Source organism: Cebus imitator, unplaced genomic scaffold (assembly GCF_001604975.1).
Source record: "Cebus imitator isolate Cc_AM_T3 unplaced genomic scaffold, Cebus_imitator-1.0 Scaffold129, whole genome shotgun sequence".
Taxonomy (NCBI): Eukaryota; Metazoa; Chordata; class Mammalia; order Primates; family Cebidae; genus Cebus; species Cebus imitator.
The window spans coordinates 3,161,447-3,178,174 of NW_016107444.1; the positions used below are offsets into that span (position 1 = coordinate 3,161,447).

At 38.1% G+C, this 16,728-nt stretch overlaps 1 protein-coding gene across 2 annotated transcripts in view; it reads left to right on the forward strand.

Annotated features, from left to right (window-relative positions):
• CYP4X1 (cytochrome P450 family 4 subfamily X member 1) overlaps positions 1-15,642 on the forward strand; it is a 148,809-nt gene extending 133,167 nt beyond the window's left edge. For both annotated transcript variants that reach the window (XM_037742898.1, XM_017540931.1), the window contains 9 exons: positions 293-420; positions 3,178-3,305; positions 3,389-3,543; positions 5,305-5,411; positions 5,985-6,175; positions 11,041-11,174; positions 13,133-13,197; positions 14,320-14,402; positions 14,897-15,642. In XM_037742898.1, coding sequence (XP_037598826.1) covers positions 293-420; positions 3,178-3,305; positions 3,389-3,543; positions 5,305-5,411; positions 5,985-6,175; positions 11,041-11,174; positions 13,133-13,197; positions 14,320-14,402; positions 14,897-15,071 — 1,166 coding nt within the window. In that variant the 3' untranslated portion in view covers positions 15,072-15,642. The remainder of the gene's footprint in view (positions 1-292; positions 421-3,177; positions 3,306-3,388; positions 3,544-5,304; positions 5,412-5,984; positions 6,176-11,040; positions 11,175-13,132; positions 13,198-14,319; positions 14,403-14,896) is intronic.
• The last annotated feature ends 1,086 nt before the right edge of the window (positions 15,643-16,728 follow it).

Consider the following 16,728-nt stretch of genomic DNA (forward strand, 5'->3'; position numbering starts at 1 on the left):
AGGTAGTAACTGGTGATTTCAGGATTAACCTTCTCATCTTATCAGACTTTGAAACTTATTAGACTTTGAAACTCTTTCTCACAATATTAAATACATCCATCCCAGAAGTAAGCTTCTAAATTCACCTTCATCTATTAAAATGCATTTTATTTTAACATGAGCACTACTTTGATACTCCACTATTTCATGACTGCCTGTGGGGCATGGTTACACCATGCTGCCTGTGTTCCTCATCTCTTCTTCATCTCATCTAATGAAATAGCATAAGGTTTTCTGCCTTTTACTTCTCAAGGAAAAGGACTAGTGTCTCTAGATGGACCCAAGTGGTTCCAGCATCGTCGCCTGCTAACTCCTGCGTTCCATTTTAACATCCTGAAAGCATACATCGAGGTGATGGCTCATTCTGTGAAAACGATGCTGGTAAGTGAAGGGGGAAAGAGCTCTGGTACCTTGCAAAATGCTCCTGGCAATGGACAGTATTAGGTATATGTTTCATGGACCATGAAAATAAAAAATCAGTTTCTAAAAATTTAACCAATGTACAAGCACTCATTGAGCAATAGGTGTCTGTAAAAACTTGTTGCCGGGCACAGTGGCTCACGCCTGTAATCCCAGCACTTTGGGAGGCCAAGGTTGGTGGATCACGAGGTCAAGAGATCGAGACCATCCTGGTCAACATGGTGAAACCCCGTCTCTACTAAAAAAAAAAAAAAAAAAAAAATAGCTGGGCATGGTGGCGCGTGCCTGTAATCCCAGCTGCTCAGGAGGCTGAGGCAGGAGAATTGCCTGAACCCAGGAGGCGGAGGTTGTGGTGAGCCGAGACTGTGCCATTGCACTCCAGCCTGGGCAACAAGAGTGAAACTCCATCTCAAAAAAAAAAAAAAAAAAAAAAAAACTTGTTATGTTATTTGGGTGATAATATTAATAAAAAGAAGATCTGGTCCTCTGTCGTAGATATGTTTTGAGATTTTATGGCAGTAAATCAAGTACCAAATGGTGACAGTTAGATAGCAAGTGCTATAGGTTTGTTTCATGGAGCACAGGTCTGTACAAACCTACCCCAAAGTCTGAGGAAGCTGAGAGGCTGAAGAAAAAGGCTGACAGTTTCTTATAAAGAAACATTTAATAGAGGTTTTCAAAGAAAAACCATGGCCGTTTCACACAGTGATGAGACAAGATGATGGATCCCTGAACTATTACCCTCCAGATCCAGGAATTGTAGACCATGGGGAGGGGCACACGTGTTTCAGAGGAAATTATTAATAGTAAGAATTTGCCCTAAGGGCAAGATTTATGGTAAGTACATGCTCCGATGCAACGAACAGTAGATCAACTGGAAATCTCAGAGCATTCCCAGAACTAGAGTTAATTGGAAGTCAAGATGGCAGATGAGCCTCCAAGATGGAGCTGCATTAACCTCCACAAGGTGACAGGTAAAGATGGCAGGAGGAGCTATAACAGCTTCAGATTCAGCGGAAACTCAAATCAAGCTGGACTTGAATATGTAGACAGTATGGATGAGAGTATTCAAGGCAGAGTGAGTCAGCATGAAAAAGGTTTGGAGATTATCATGGACTTGCCCAATGGCTATAAAGGACCAAGCAAAAGAGAATGTCTGTATTAAAGTTGCAGATATGAATTTCTTCTTGTAAATGGTAGAGGATCATTAGGCCCTGACCTGCACCTTTCAAGGAGCCTTAAGGACATTGTAGAGAAACATTCCTGTGAGTGGTCTCTGATTTATAAATAAGTTCTATTCCAAAACTCTAAATTTACAGTGGTTTTAATTTTTAAATCTATTTTTTTTGAAATCAGACAAGTAATTCACTAATACAGTTTCATCATAAACACTTCAAACACCACAAACAAAGGCAAAGTTTTCCTCCCACTTCATGTGCAAACCCATCCCTATTCCCATGCAAACCACTATTACCATCTCAATGACTGGGTTCTCAGCCAAACTCACAGAAGCAGTTTGAACCCAAAGTCGGCCAGGATTGTGGTAAAAACAACAGTGTGAGTTCTCAAGGCAGAGACCCAGAGACTGTGTGGCGCAAGCTAGCGAGAGAGGAGAGCAACCTTTTCTGATTCTAGTGCTGTTCAGCTGCAGCACAATTTCAAATCCTCCTGTGATTGCATTGGAGCTTTCTCTCCATTTCTTGGGACACTTTCTTCTCCACTCATTTCTCAGCCACATATTTCTCTGGGATTTTTCTCACAACTTTCTTCCTCTGCTGAATCATTCCAGAGTTTCTCAAGCATGGAAGCCTCCCGCTTGCTCTCATTTCTTCTAAATTCACCATTTGTTCTCAGTAAAACTTACATAGCCGAGATAAAGGCTCTTTGACTAAACAATTGGCACTTGGTGAAAAGTTTTTAAAATTCTCTTTGCCTTTGTGGTTGGTTGCTAAGTCCCTGAAATTTTAAAAGTTCAGGTTGACTCATAGATCTTAAGCTAGGTGCTAGGTGCTTAAGATCTCTTGGTCAACCTGAACTTTTACAATTTCAATTTATTTTAGTTTTTACACAAAGTATGATTATTATGGCAAATATTCAACCAGGGACTTTGTCACCATTTTAAAATGTCAGGCAATGCATTTCAAGCAGTATGAGTAGGTCTCTTTGTGTGGAAGTTAAGCCAGGTCGGGCTTCACGGGGAGCCAGCCCCCTGTAGCAGCTCCTCTCCATACTTGCTCTCCGTTTACCACTTTTGAACCCAAAATGTTTTTGAAAATGTTCCAAGTTTATTTTAAAGGTGGTTATGGTGGTTGAGAGCAGTGGCAGGGCATCTAGCAAGTTTGAAATTGAAGATGGAGGAAGCACTGGGGTAAACCCCTTGTAATTATGGGTCTTGTACCAATGATTGTCTGTTTTAATGGAACTCTGGTCTGTATGAAAGCAGAGTTACGGTAATAATTGAAAAGTCATAAATGCTTAACTCAGCCATTTACCATATATGCAGTTTTCTCCATGCTCCTTCTCACTCTGCTGGGCGTATTTTTCCCTTCCTCATGCCCCGTGTAAGTACATGGCTTATTCACTCATGTGACTTTTGGTTCCTGCTGGGTCAGGGTTGTCTCCCTTGGATCATAAAGGCAAAGCTAGGCAGGAGCCTTCAAATGAAGGAAGCTTGGTCATGGTGGTGGTGATGATGTTGATCTTGACCTCCTATGCCAGGATAAGTGGGAGAAGATTTGCAGCACTCAGGACACAACCATGGAGGTTTATAAGCACATCAACTTGATGTCTCTGGATATAATCATGAAATGCGCTTTCAGCAAAGAGACCAACTGCCAGACAAACAGGTCAGTGGTGGGAGAGCAAAAAACATATTTCCTCCCATTTTCTAAGTTGTTTATTAACACGTTATCTCAACTTTCTCTTCTAGCACCCGTGATCCTTATGAAAAAGCCATATTTGAAGTCAGCAGAATCGTATTTCACCGCTTGTACAGTTTCTTGCATCACAGTGACATAATTTTCAAACTCAGCCCTCAGGGCCACCGCTTCCAGAAGTTAAACCAAGTGCTGTATCAGTACACAGGTATTTGTTAGGTTTGGGTTGCCCACATCCATTCACTGTCATGATTGTACTGTGTCTGTCTAGAGGGATAAACCTTAATATGACAAGAGAAAGAATATTTGTTATTAATGGACCTTTAGTGTCTATAAGACACTTCTCCAAAGAAATTTGACTGAGTCCTTTAGAAGACTTTGCTTCAACCATAGCAGTAAGTCTTACCAGAATTTTTATATACTATAGCATATAGTATATACTATTTACTATATACTAAGTATACAGTATATGCTATTTAGTATATACTAAGTATATAGTATATACTAAATAGTATATAGTGTGTACTAAGTATACTTATTCAAAACTTTGAAGTAAAACCTTTTCCTTTTTTTTTTTTTTTTTTTTTTTTTTTGAGATGGCATTTCTTTTTGTTGCCCAGGCTGGAGTGCAGTGGTGCAATCTCAGCTCACTGCAACCTCCACCTCCTGGGTTCAAGCATTTCTCCTATCTCAGTCTTCTGAGTAGCTGGGATTACAGCACCCGCCACCACACCTGGCTAACTTTTGAAAATTATTTATTTTTATGTAGTCAAATTTATCAATATTTTATTTTATTGCATCTGGATTTTTAGTAATCACAAAAAGCCATTCTCTATTCCAGGTTTTCTCAACCCTTGGCACTAATGGCCTCTTGGATTAGATAAGTCCTTGTCAAGACCTGTGCATTGTAGGATGTTTAGCTACATCCCTGACATCTACCCACTCAGTGTAGTAGAGCTCTGATAGCTGTGGCAACCAAAAATAACTCCAGATATTACTGAATGTCCCAAGGGCCAAAGTTGCCCGCAGTTGAGAACCCCTGCCCTATACCCAGGTTGTAGAGAAAATTATTTATGTTTTCTTGTGGTACATATGATTTCATCCTTTTTGCATTTAGAACAGAGATCTAAACTCGATTTAGAGTTTATTCCTATTTATGGTGTAAGGTATTGATCTAATTTTTCCAAATAGTTATCCAGTTGTCCCATCATCATTATTTAAAAGTTTATCTTTTCAAGTGATTTAAAATAATCATCTTTATCACATTCCAAATGGACATATGTACTCATATCTATTTCGGATGAGAGTATATTTGGATATTCTTTCGCATTCCATTGGTCTATCTACCAATGTACTAAAATCACACTGTTTTAATTAAGGAGATTTTGTGGGGTTTTTTCAACTTTAATAGACTTTATTTTTAGAAAAGTTTTAGGTTTGCAGAAAAATTGGAGAGAAAGTACAGAGAGTTCTCCTGTTACCCATGTAACAAACCTGTACATGTACCCTTGTATCTAAAATAAAAGTTGAAATTTTAAAAATAGTAAATAAATATTGCCTCTGTTCCAAAGTTTTGTTTTTTTCTTTCAATTCCTTCAGTTATAAATATATTGGCATTTCTTTGCCTGTCTTCTATTTCGTTTCATTTTATTTAATAACTTTTTCATGAAAATAAAATATTAGACTGAGGAAGTAAATAATGATGGGTCACTTGCATCTAAACTTGAAATCATCTTAATTTTATTGCCCACATACTGATAGAAACTGTGGTTTTGGTCTGTGTTATTCATCTTTGGAGCTTTGATCAAAAGTCCCTTTGATGGGGAAAATAAACCATCTGTGAAAATAAGACCTATTTAAATATCTGGAAATCAGGCAAGATTTGAATCTATACATTAACCATGGGTTGCTTTATAATTTATTTGACTTTGCTATCACTTTGGTAATTAGAAATTATTTTTCTACCCAGATATGATAATCCAGGATAGAAAGAAATCCCTCCAGACTGGGGGAAAGCAGGATAACACTCAGAAGAGGAAGTACCAGGATTTTCTGGATATTGTCCTTTCTGCCAAGGTAAATCATCTAAATTTCTAAGCCTGCTCAAGTGGCCAGTTAATTATGTGAGTAGGTGGGTAAGCGGGAATGGGATGGGGAGACAAAAATAAAACCGATTGATTAAATTTAACCATACTTTGAATTGATGAGTGGCTTCATGCAATTTGAGACAAAAAATTCTGCATCTCTGTCGCTAGAGGAGGGGCAGTAAAGACTAAATGAAGGATTTGACAAGATTTGGGGACGGTCATATGGTTACATAGATTTCAGGGGATCATGAAAAAATTGTCACATGGATAAACATATAAAATTGTGATGATAAGGTCCTGGGAAATCTGGGAGTTTGAAGAGAATTTCTAGGGTCTGCTGATTGAAGGCCCTCTTTGCAAGGCCTGCTTTTCTTATCTAACCTTGGTTCTCCTTTATACTTTGGGCAGAATATGGCTTATACCACATATTTGTAGAACTGAATTAAAATTTAAACCCCTATTTGAAACTCTGATTTTTCCCCTAAAATCATTATTGTGTTCATATCTCCAAACATTTATAGACTGATACTTTATTTAAAAATATCTGTATTGTATTTACTAGGATGAAAATGGTGGCAGCTTCTCAGATGCTGATGTACACTCTGAAGTCAGCACGTTCTTGTTGGCAGGACATGACCCTGTGGCAGCAAGCATCTCCTGGGTCCTTTACTGTCTGGCTCAGAACCCTGAGCATCAAGAGAGATGCCGGGAGGAGGTCAGGGGCATCCTGGGGGATGGGTCTTCTATTACCTGGTAAGAGCTGTACCCCTAAATTTTTCATCTTAGTTTTCCCCCTGAGATTTTGCTTTATTTTTTGCCCTGGTACCTTAGTGACCCTAGTGCCTAAGGATATGTGTAGGTGGAAACAGAAGAAGTAGGCTACTTTTCCGTTCTTTCTGAAAAGAGCTCAAAAGTATTCTCTTGACTTTTGAAAAAAAAGTTTATTTATCCATAAATTGTCATTGATTTTCTAGTCAATGGTGTGTGAAAAATCTTATTTCTTTATTTCACCTTGGCTTTGATGCATTGGAAGTGAGGACTTGATCCCTATGCTGGCACTTAGAACTTAAGCAGTAAGGTTCAAGTGGAGTTCCTCTTCTGAGAGGGCTGAATGATTAGCTGCATTATTTAAGGTTCATTGTAGACATCTTCTCCCATCCTCTTGTCACTAATTTTATTCCTCAGGATTGATTTTAGACTTCAAACATAATATTAGATGATATATACTATAGCTGAGTTTAGCAAATATGTACTGAGGACATTTTAAATACTGAGACATTTTCTTAATGACTACGATTTATTGTGGGCCCTGTCCTCGATGGTCTAATATAGGAGACAGGAGATAGACCTCCATATTGCAGTGCAGCATGATAAGTCAATGATAGAGATATGTGCTGGCTAACACAAAGACAGGCCCCTACCCTGGCATGGGAGCTCAAGGAGACTTCCTTGGGTATATGACACTTAACCCGACTATTACAGGACGAGTAAGAGTTAGCCAGGTGGAAAACGTCATCTCTATTTTGCTAGACTTTAAGCATATCTTGCTGTTAATAAAGCCCAGGTTATGCTGTTTGCAAAGATAAAATATGTCCCTGACATAATCTGGTCAAAGGGACAGAAAAATATAAATGCTATGAACAACTCAGCTGCATGAGTAGATAAAAAACCCCATATTTCATGTGCAAAAGTCAGCTCAATTGGAACATTGGTAAAACCAAATTTTTCATTATAAAGGTATAGTAGAGATCTCATTTTATAAGGAAATAGAAGCTCTTTCCTAGCATAAACTAAAGGTTTAAACTATATAGCACAAAATACAACGTTGAACAATCATTTTTAATTTTTTAAGTGACAAAAATTTTGCATATATGTATTATGTATGTGTGTATACATGGCGTACAATATGATATTTTGATATATGTGTACATTGTAGAATGACTAACTCTATCAATGGACATGTCTATTAACTCATACTTATCATTTTTTTGTGGTGAGGACATTTAAAATCTACCCTCTTAGCTATTTTCAAGTATACAAATTGTTGTTAATTCCAGTCACATATTGTCCAATGCATCTCCTAAACTTATTCCTGCTGTCTGACTGAAATTTTGTGTATTTTGACTAATTCCCTGTAATCCCCCATTCTCCCACAGCCCCTGGTAACTGCTATTCTACTCTCTGCTTCTATGAGTTTGATGCTTTAGATTCCACATGTGAGATTATGTGGAATTATCTTTCTGTGCCTGGCTTTTTTCACTTAGCATAATGTCCTCCAAATTCATCTCTGTTGTCATAAATGACAAGATATCCATCTTTTCAAGGGTGAATTAGTATTCCATTATTTATATATATATCACTTTTTAAAATTTTTAATTTAAGTTCTGAGATACATGTGCAGAACATGTGGGTTTGTCACATAGGTATACACATGCCATGGTGGTTTGCTGCACCCATCAATCTGTCATCTACATTACCTATTTCTCCTAATGCTATCCCTCCCTAGCCCCTCACCCCCCAACAGACCCCAGTGTGTGATGTTCCCCTCCCTGTGTCCATGTGTTCTCACTGTTCAACTCCCACTTATGAGTGAGAATATGTGGTGTTTGATTATCCGTTCTTGTGTTAGTTTGCTCAGAATGATGGTTTCCAGCTTCATCCACGTCCCTACAAAGGACATGAACTCGTCCTGTTTTATGGCAGCATAGTATTCCATGGTGTATATATGCCACATTTTCTTTATACAATCTATCATTGATGAGCATTTGGGTTGGTTCCAAGTCTTTGCTATTGTGAACCGTGCTGCAGTAAACATATGTGTGCATGTGTCTTTATACTAGAATGATTTATAATCCTTTGGCTATATACCCAGTAATGGGACTGCTGGGTCAAATGGTTTTAGATTTTGAGAAATCACCACACTGTCTTCCACAGTGTTTGAACTAATTTACACTACCACCAACAACATAAAAGTGTTCCTATTTTTTGCTGTGCAGAAGCTTTTTTGTTTGATTAGGTCCCATTTGTCAATTTTGGCTTGTGTTGCCATTGCTTTTGGTGTTTTAGTTATGAAGTCTTTGCCCATGCCTATATCCTGAATGGTATTGCCTAGGTTTTCTTCTAGGGTTTTTATGATTTTAGGTCTTATGTTTAATCCATCTTGAATTAATTTTTGTGTGAGGTTTAAGGAAGTGATCCAGTCTCAGTTTTCTGCATATGGCTAGCCAGTTTTCCCAGCACCATTTATTGACTAGGAAATCCTTTCTGCATTGCTTGTTTTTGTCAGGTTAATCAAAGATCAGATGGTTGTAGATGTGTGGCATTATGTCTGAGGCCTCTGTTCTCTTCTATTGGTCTATATGTTTTGATACCAGTACCATGCTATTTTGGTTACTGTAGCCTTGTAGTATAGTTTGAAGTCAGGTAGCTTGATACCTTCAGCTTTGTTCTTTTTGCTTAGAATTATCTTAGTTATACAGGCTCTTTTTTGGTTCCATATGAAATTTAAAGTAGTTTTCTCTAATTCTGTGAAGAAAGTCAATGGTAGCTTGATGGAGATAGCACTGAATCTATAAATTACTTTCGGCAGTATGGCCATTTTCACAATATTGATTCTCTATACTAGAGATAGAAGTAATTAACATACCACCTCTACATTATTAGGGTATCCTAAATTCACTATGTATTTACCTTTACCAGTGAGATTTTTATTTTCAATTTTCATGTTGTTAATTAGTATTCTTTTATTTCAAGTTGGAGAATTCACATCAGCATTTTTTATAAGGTGAGTCTAGTAGTAATGAACACCCTCAACTTTTGTTTATCTGGAGATGTTTTTATCTCTTCTTCGTTTTGAAAGATAACTTTGCCAGATATGGTATTCTTGGTTAGCAGGTTTTTTCTTTTTCTTCAGCTTTCTGAATGCCTCATTCTACTCCCTCCTAGCTTGCAAGATTTATTCTGATAATTCTTCTCATAACCTTATTGTCATCTCTTGTATGTGGTGAGTCCCTTCCCTTACTGCTTTCTAGATTCTTTGTCTTTCATTTACTTTTGACAATCTGATATAATGTGCCTCCATTTATTTTCATTTGGTTTGGTCTTAACTTAGAGTCCTTTGATCTTCATAAACCAGAATGTTCATATCTCTCCCAGTTGTTCAACTTCCCCTTTTGGCTCCTTATCAGCTCATTTCTGTGTTAGCTTAAAATTTCTCTCTTCTTTTTGTTCCATGATTGAAACGAACAAAATTTTTTTTTAATTATGCAAAGTGCCAGCATAAGCAGAATTACTCTTTTTTTATCCTGAGCTTGAGGAAGAAAGAAATGAAAATTAAAATTTCACATTACCTAATGGCCAAAGCCTGCATTCAAAATAAGTAATCAGAAAAACATATAAAAACACGAAGACAGACTAAATATAGACAGTCATTTTATTGAACCAATCTGACTAGCTAGGATGCAAATAAAAAAAAAGACTCTATTCTTCTTCCACTTATAAACTTTAAACTTGCTTTGTGGAGCAAGTTCTTTTTATCTCTGGGGCAAAATCCTGAGTGAGTCTGATAGAGTTCTCATTCATTTAAATCATAAGAACAGTCTTATGTCAGTCATTAAACTATCTGGCCCAGTGTAGTAATGAAACTTTCAAATACATATCCACTAGGAGCTTTTCTTTCCATTCCAGCTTGGTACTTCTTTGGGTCTAGAAGCCAGAAGTGGGCAAGGGGTTTATGCTTAACTTATTCTTACTGATCTCCAATACCCAGTTAGCTGCTGTTTCTGACTTTTCCAGGAATGGTTTTAGGAGGAAACGGGATAAAAAGTAAAGGGCTGGCTGTATTGTGATCATGCCAAAGGGCTTGGTGGATATACCATGCTTCCCTTTCTCTCAAGGGGACACTCCGTTTCTTGGAGACTCTCTCACTGGGACTTTCCAGTGGCAATTCAAGGGACAAGAGAATTTTTGTCCTTAGGCAGTCTTTTTCAAGCTGGTTCCAGAGCTCTCCCTCTTGCCAGTTCATTGGTTCAAGGACATAGTTGCACATCCTTGCCTTGCCTCTGCTGCTCTCCTCTGCCTCTCTGTCTCTTCTGAGTTACAGCCTTTCACATCAGTACTGTATTCCCCAAACTCCAAGGAGCACAAGTCAGATCATCTAAGTGATCCTCATGAAACCTCTTGTTGTTTAAGCTGGGAGAAGCACCCTTCCTTCTCCATGGTACTCTGGCATTCCCACAATACTTTAAATAATTTTTCTCTCAAAATTCTTAAGCTTCTTCTCTTTAATCCTTAGCCATTTTTATGCATTCTTACTTCATATGATGAGCAAAGAGTTGCAAAACTGCAAAACTGGGTTTCAGAACTCTCCATAGCAAATGTTTTACTGGTAGTTTAGCAGCTCAGTTTATAATAAGGATATATGATATATCTTTTTGGTTCCTCTGACTCTGGGACCTCAGCTCATCCTGAGGCAGAGAGTCCCATTTTAACATTCTGTTACATACACCAGTTGCAAAATGGATTTAACCTCAGGGTTATAATTACCAGGAATAAACATAAAACAGAAAAAAATAAACTGGTTATGATATCTGAATCCCTTTCCTCACTCATCCTCACAGGGACCAGCTGGGTGAAATGTCATACACCACAATGTGCATCAAGGAGACATTCCGATTGATTCCTGCAGTCCCATCCATTTCCAGAGATCTCAGCAAGCCACTTACCTTCCCAGATGGATGCACATTACCTGCAGGTCTATTCTTTTTCTAAGCATTTCCTAGAGGCTGTGGGATCTTGGGGACCACAGTGACAATGACTAGTGAGTCTCTTAGCACTTGGTGAAGTTAAAAGATAATGGTAACATGTGGTTTAGGTTTAATCACCTATGAGGAGCTCAGAGGATAATGCTTTGATCAGATGTGAATTTCAGTGAATAACCACTTGCACCAAAGGTAAGCCCAGAATCCATGTCTCTGGAACCCCAGCCCAGGATCTCTTCCATTGTGGGAAGACATTTCTAAGATAATCTTTGTTTGGCTCACTTTGAGACTCAGCTGAAACTTCATGGAAAATGAGCACCACTATCTTCGTCTGAAAGACCAACGGGGATCTTTGGCCTCATCATCTTAATATCACCCTTATAAATGTGCAACATTTAATAGCTTATGTAGAGTCTTCAAAACCATTATCTCATTTTTCCCTTTGGAATGTGATGTCAACGTACACTTATACAGTTATTTACAGTTTTCTAAACACTTTTAAATACTTTAGATGTGACTAGAAATCCAGAGGGAACCCCAATGTGTAGATGAGGTTAACTGATGTGAGCAGAGCTAGAACTCGTGCAGAGGCCCTGAGTCTAGAGCCTAGAGCTCTTCAGAACAACACAGGTTTCTGAGCAGGACTTATAGGAAGCAGAGGGGTCATGTGAGACATATTTTCACTTATCTGATTCAATGTTCTATTAATTCATGTCTTAGGAAACAAGCCAACAGGATTGCTTGTAGCAAACATCTACAGCCTGTTACTGTAACTTTGCTGACAGACCCAGAACTAATTTACTAGAATTATTTCTGGAAACCAAATAATCCTCAAATTCTCTTCCTTTATTTTCTACAATTTTTATCACCAAACAACATGGATATTTGCCAGAATTCTATACTTTCCATATATGAACAGCACCAATGGAAATGTGTCACTGGATCTTCATATCTGCACAATGGAATAACAGTTGTGTGCTTTTTTTTTTTTTTGAGGCAGAGTCTTGCTCTGTCGCCCAGGCTGGGGTGCAATGCCTGATCTCGGCTCACTGCAACGTCCACCTCCCAGGTTCAAGCAATTCTCCTGCCTCAGCCTCTTGACTAGCTGAAATAACAGGCATATGCCACCATGCTCTGCTAATTTTTGTATTTTTAGTATAGATGGTGTTTCACCATGTTGGCCAGGCTGGACTCAAGCTCCTGACCTCGAGACCAGCCCACCTTGGCCTCCCAAAGTGCTGGATTACAGGTGTGAGCCACTGTGCCTGGCCCATTCTGTTTATACCCAAACTGTCTCCAGGAGGTGCTTAACAGTCCATTAACAGGTATTTAGGCCAGGCACAGTGACTGACACCTATTCCAATATTTTGTGAGGACAAGGTGTGGGGATTGCTTGAAGTTAGGAGTCTAAGACTAACTAGCTTGGGAAACATAGTGAGACCCTGTCTTTACAAAAAAAAAAAAAAAAAAAAAAAGTATATAGCCAGGCATGGTGTTGCAAGCATGTATTCCTGCCTATTTGGGGGACTGAGGCAGGAGGATCACTTGAGTTCAGAAGTTCAAGGTTACTGTGAGCTATGCTCGCACCACTGCTCTCCAGCCTGAGTGACAGAGCCAGACCCTGACTCTAAACAAAAACAAAAAACAAATATTTAAGTAATTTCCAAACATAGCAGAAAACATAAACATGGTTTATCACTTTAATATGACACCAACAGCTACTTAAGACAGAATCATGAATTAAGTAAATTGTTGTGTGGAAAGCTTAGGTGCCAGCCCAAGCTGTGTCTTCGTATGAGTTCCTCACTGATGTCATCAGCTACAGCAGGCAGAGGATTGTCAGGCACTAGCTCTTTCCTTCAAGAAGGGAAGTCTTGTTTAAGAGCAGTGTAACAGTAGCCCACAACTTGCTCTTTCTCCTGCAATCTCTTTTACTTCCCTCCTTTCTTAGGGATCACTGTGGTTCTTAGTATTTGGGGTCTTCACCACAACCCTGCTGTCTGGAAAAACCCAAAGGTATGATTCTCTCTTATACATAAATACTTCCAAGGACTAATACTGTGCAAGTCACTTTTTGGTAGCTAAGCACACAAGTGGCTATATAATTAAGGTAAATGACACAAAGCAAAAATAAACATAAAAGCCAAAAGAAACGTACAACTCTTCTGTGTTCTTGAAACACTCTTGACATGTATTAGTGATTTCTTTTAATTAAGCCACTAAGGTTTAAGATCTATTACATGTAATAGGAAGCTGGAATATATGTCTCTGTAACAATTGGCCACATAATCATGTTGACTTGATTTCTAAATGGATGCACATCTATTTCTAGGTGAATGTATCTCCATCGTGAAAATAATACCACTTGCCATAGTATTTTAGTTTCCCTGGGTATCAGACAGGTCAGTTTGGAGGCTGCGAGGTAGGCAGATCGGAAGGTACAATGCCCAGTGTAGTAGCCACGGGACACATACGGCTACTGAGCAAATGAAATGTGGCCAGTTGGAATTGAGTTGTGCCCTAAGTGTAAAATTTGCACTGGATTTTGAAGACATAGTATCCTAAAAAAAAAAAAAGTGAAACATTTCCTTTTTTCCTTTTAGCAATTATTTATATTGGTTACAGGTTGCAATGATAATTTTGGTTTTTTTTAAAAAAAAAAAAAAAAACTCTTTTAGTTTTAATTTCACTTTTTTTTTTTTTTTTTTTTTTTGAGACAGTCTCACTCTGTTGCCAGGCTAGAGTGCAGTAGCATGATCTCGGCTCACTGCAACCTCCATCTCCGGAGTTCAAGCAGTTCTCCTGGCCTCAGCCTCCTGTGTAGCTGGGACTACAGGTGTGTGCACCATGCCCAGCTAATTTTTGTCTTTTTAGTAGAAATGGAGTTTCACCATGTTGGCCAGAGAGTCTTAATCTCTTGACCTTGTGATCCGCCTGCCTTGGCCTCCCAAAATTCTGGGATTACAGGTGTGAGCTACTGCACTCAGCAAATTTCACCTTTTAAAAAGGTGGCCACCAGGACATTTTTAATTACACATATAGTTCACATTATATTTCTATTGATCAGTGCTAGGTAGTAGGTGAAGAAATGTGTTCATGATGTTTGGGGATGGTGGTGGGGTTGTCCTCTCATTTCAGGTCTTTGACCCTTTGAGGTTCTCTAAGGAGAATTCTGATCAGAGACACCCCTATGCCTACTTACCATTCTCAGCTGGATCAAGGTGAGAACAATTTGAAGTTGCTGAAAGTACCCAAAGATGTTTACTTGAGAATAGCTTACTCCTTTCGTTCCTTAGCTCTATACATTCTTCCAGGGAACCGTAGATCTTGGTGCCTATTTAAGCCCTAAAGGATCAGTTACTTTTACAAAGGACAGTCCTATTCTCTATCACATCCTATTTGGCCATGTCTCAAAAACAATCCCACAATGTAAGCTACTGCTCATAGGCTTAATGCAGTCCACCTTCAAAACAAGAGAAATAATTTCATGAGTAACCCCAGCTGCCATCTTGTGATAGGGAAGGCATCATGTTGGAGCCTTGCAGCCCACATTCTCACAGTGGACAATTTAAGTCTAGAGTTCAAAAGTTTCAATGGCATTTGGTGGAAAAATGTCGCTTTACTGTATACTTGAGACTTCTTGTGCTAGTATTTTACTATAGTCAGAAGAAACATCATTTCTTCAAGTATCACTTTCTTTTCTGCTTGTCTGCAGGAACTGCATTGGGCAACAGTTCGCCATGATTGAGTTAAAGGTGACCATTGCTTTGATTCTGCTTCACTTCAGAATGACTCCAGACCCCACCAGGCCTCTTACTTTCTCCAACCATTTTATCCTCAAACCCAAGAATGGGATGTATTTGCACCTGAAGAAACTCCCTGAATGTTAGATCTCAGGGTACAATGATTAAATATAATTTGCTTTTAAGTTAAATTTATAGCTAATGGTTCAAGCAGCTAGAAAAGAATCAATGTATAGTGGAAGGATTGGAGGTTGGTGGGATAGGGGTATCTGTGAAGCTATACATGATGCAAAATCATTTCTAGGTACACAGTGTATCAGGTAGATCTGTTTCTACATGACTTTGGGAGATTTTCAGATCTTTTCTGTTAGACTTTCACTACTATTAATGCTATATACCAATAGAATTTCATCTATTTTCTGTTGCTTTTAGAAATAGTTTTCAGAATTATGCAAGTAATAAGTGCATGTATTCGCATTGTCAAAAATTCCCAACTAGAAAAGCAAGTAGAATAAAAATTTTAATCTCACTTCACATTCCATAGCCTACATTCCATGCCCTGATCAATCCCACTGCTTTTCCTAAAAGCAGAATCGTTTGGTGTGCATTCTTTCAGACTTTTTCCTGTAGACATGTAGCAATGTATTCTTATAGATGTGATCATACCTATGTTATTATTGACTTTTTTTCACTTAATAAAAATTTACCTTATTTCTTATCATGGCTTCATGGCATTCTATCATATATATGTACTATAATTTATTTAACTATTTTCCTTATTGGGTATTTGAGTTATTTATAATTTTAAAAACGTGTTTGTTGGCCATTTATGTTTATCTTCGTTTTGTTCTCTGTGATTTTTCTGCACACTGTCTATGTTTGTTTTTCTATGGAATTGTCTTTTTCTTATTGATTCTTACAAGTTTTTTATGTATTGTGGATAATAATCCTTTATTATAACTGTGCTTTGTGATTTTTTTCCCATTCTGTTACTTTTTATAAAAACTGTATTTATGATGTCTTTTACCATATAGAACCTTTTAAATTTTCATGAAGTAAGGTATTTACATTTTTTTAAGTTTCTGAGTTTTGAACCTTGGATAAGAAAGCCTTTTTTTGGAATATTATATATTCTACATATTTTCCTGGTGCTAATCATGTACAGCCTAAATGGAAATGTCTTGATGATTTCCAGATTCATCATTCATTTGAGCCTAATCAGAAATTTAGACTTGTTTTTAAGTGCAGAAGAAGGCCTTTGAAGGGCTTTCATCAGAGGCGAGATATGAGGTGAATTACATTTTAAGAAAGTTTTACATTCATTATATGGAGAATAAGTCAGTGCATTAGAAGGGGCAAGAGTGGGGAAGCAGGGAGACCAGTTAGGAAGCTATTGCAATGTACAGAGGAAAGATAGTGGTGGTTTGGCAAGCGTGAAGTTGAAGGAAAATGAATGTGAGATGGACTTGGGTGGCATATGGTAGAGTAGATAGGACTCTAATTGATTGGAATTCGTGGGTTAGGCATTGGGGAAAATCTAAGGTTATGAAGACTAACCAAGGATATCCTATTTGGCCATAGGAAAAATTTTGAAAACACTTGTGACTGGTGTGCTCTCACCATGTATCCATCAGTACTTGCCTTGCTGGACATTTTGATTATGATTAAATTCTAAAGTAAAAGCTGTGTAGGCACCTGAGGCATCTAATAAGGAGAGAGGCTTAGTATGAGAGAGATGGTAGCTTATGAGGCCAAAAATTCTCTTCACCACATAGAAGAGCACCATACTTGGTTTAATAAAACT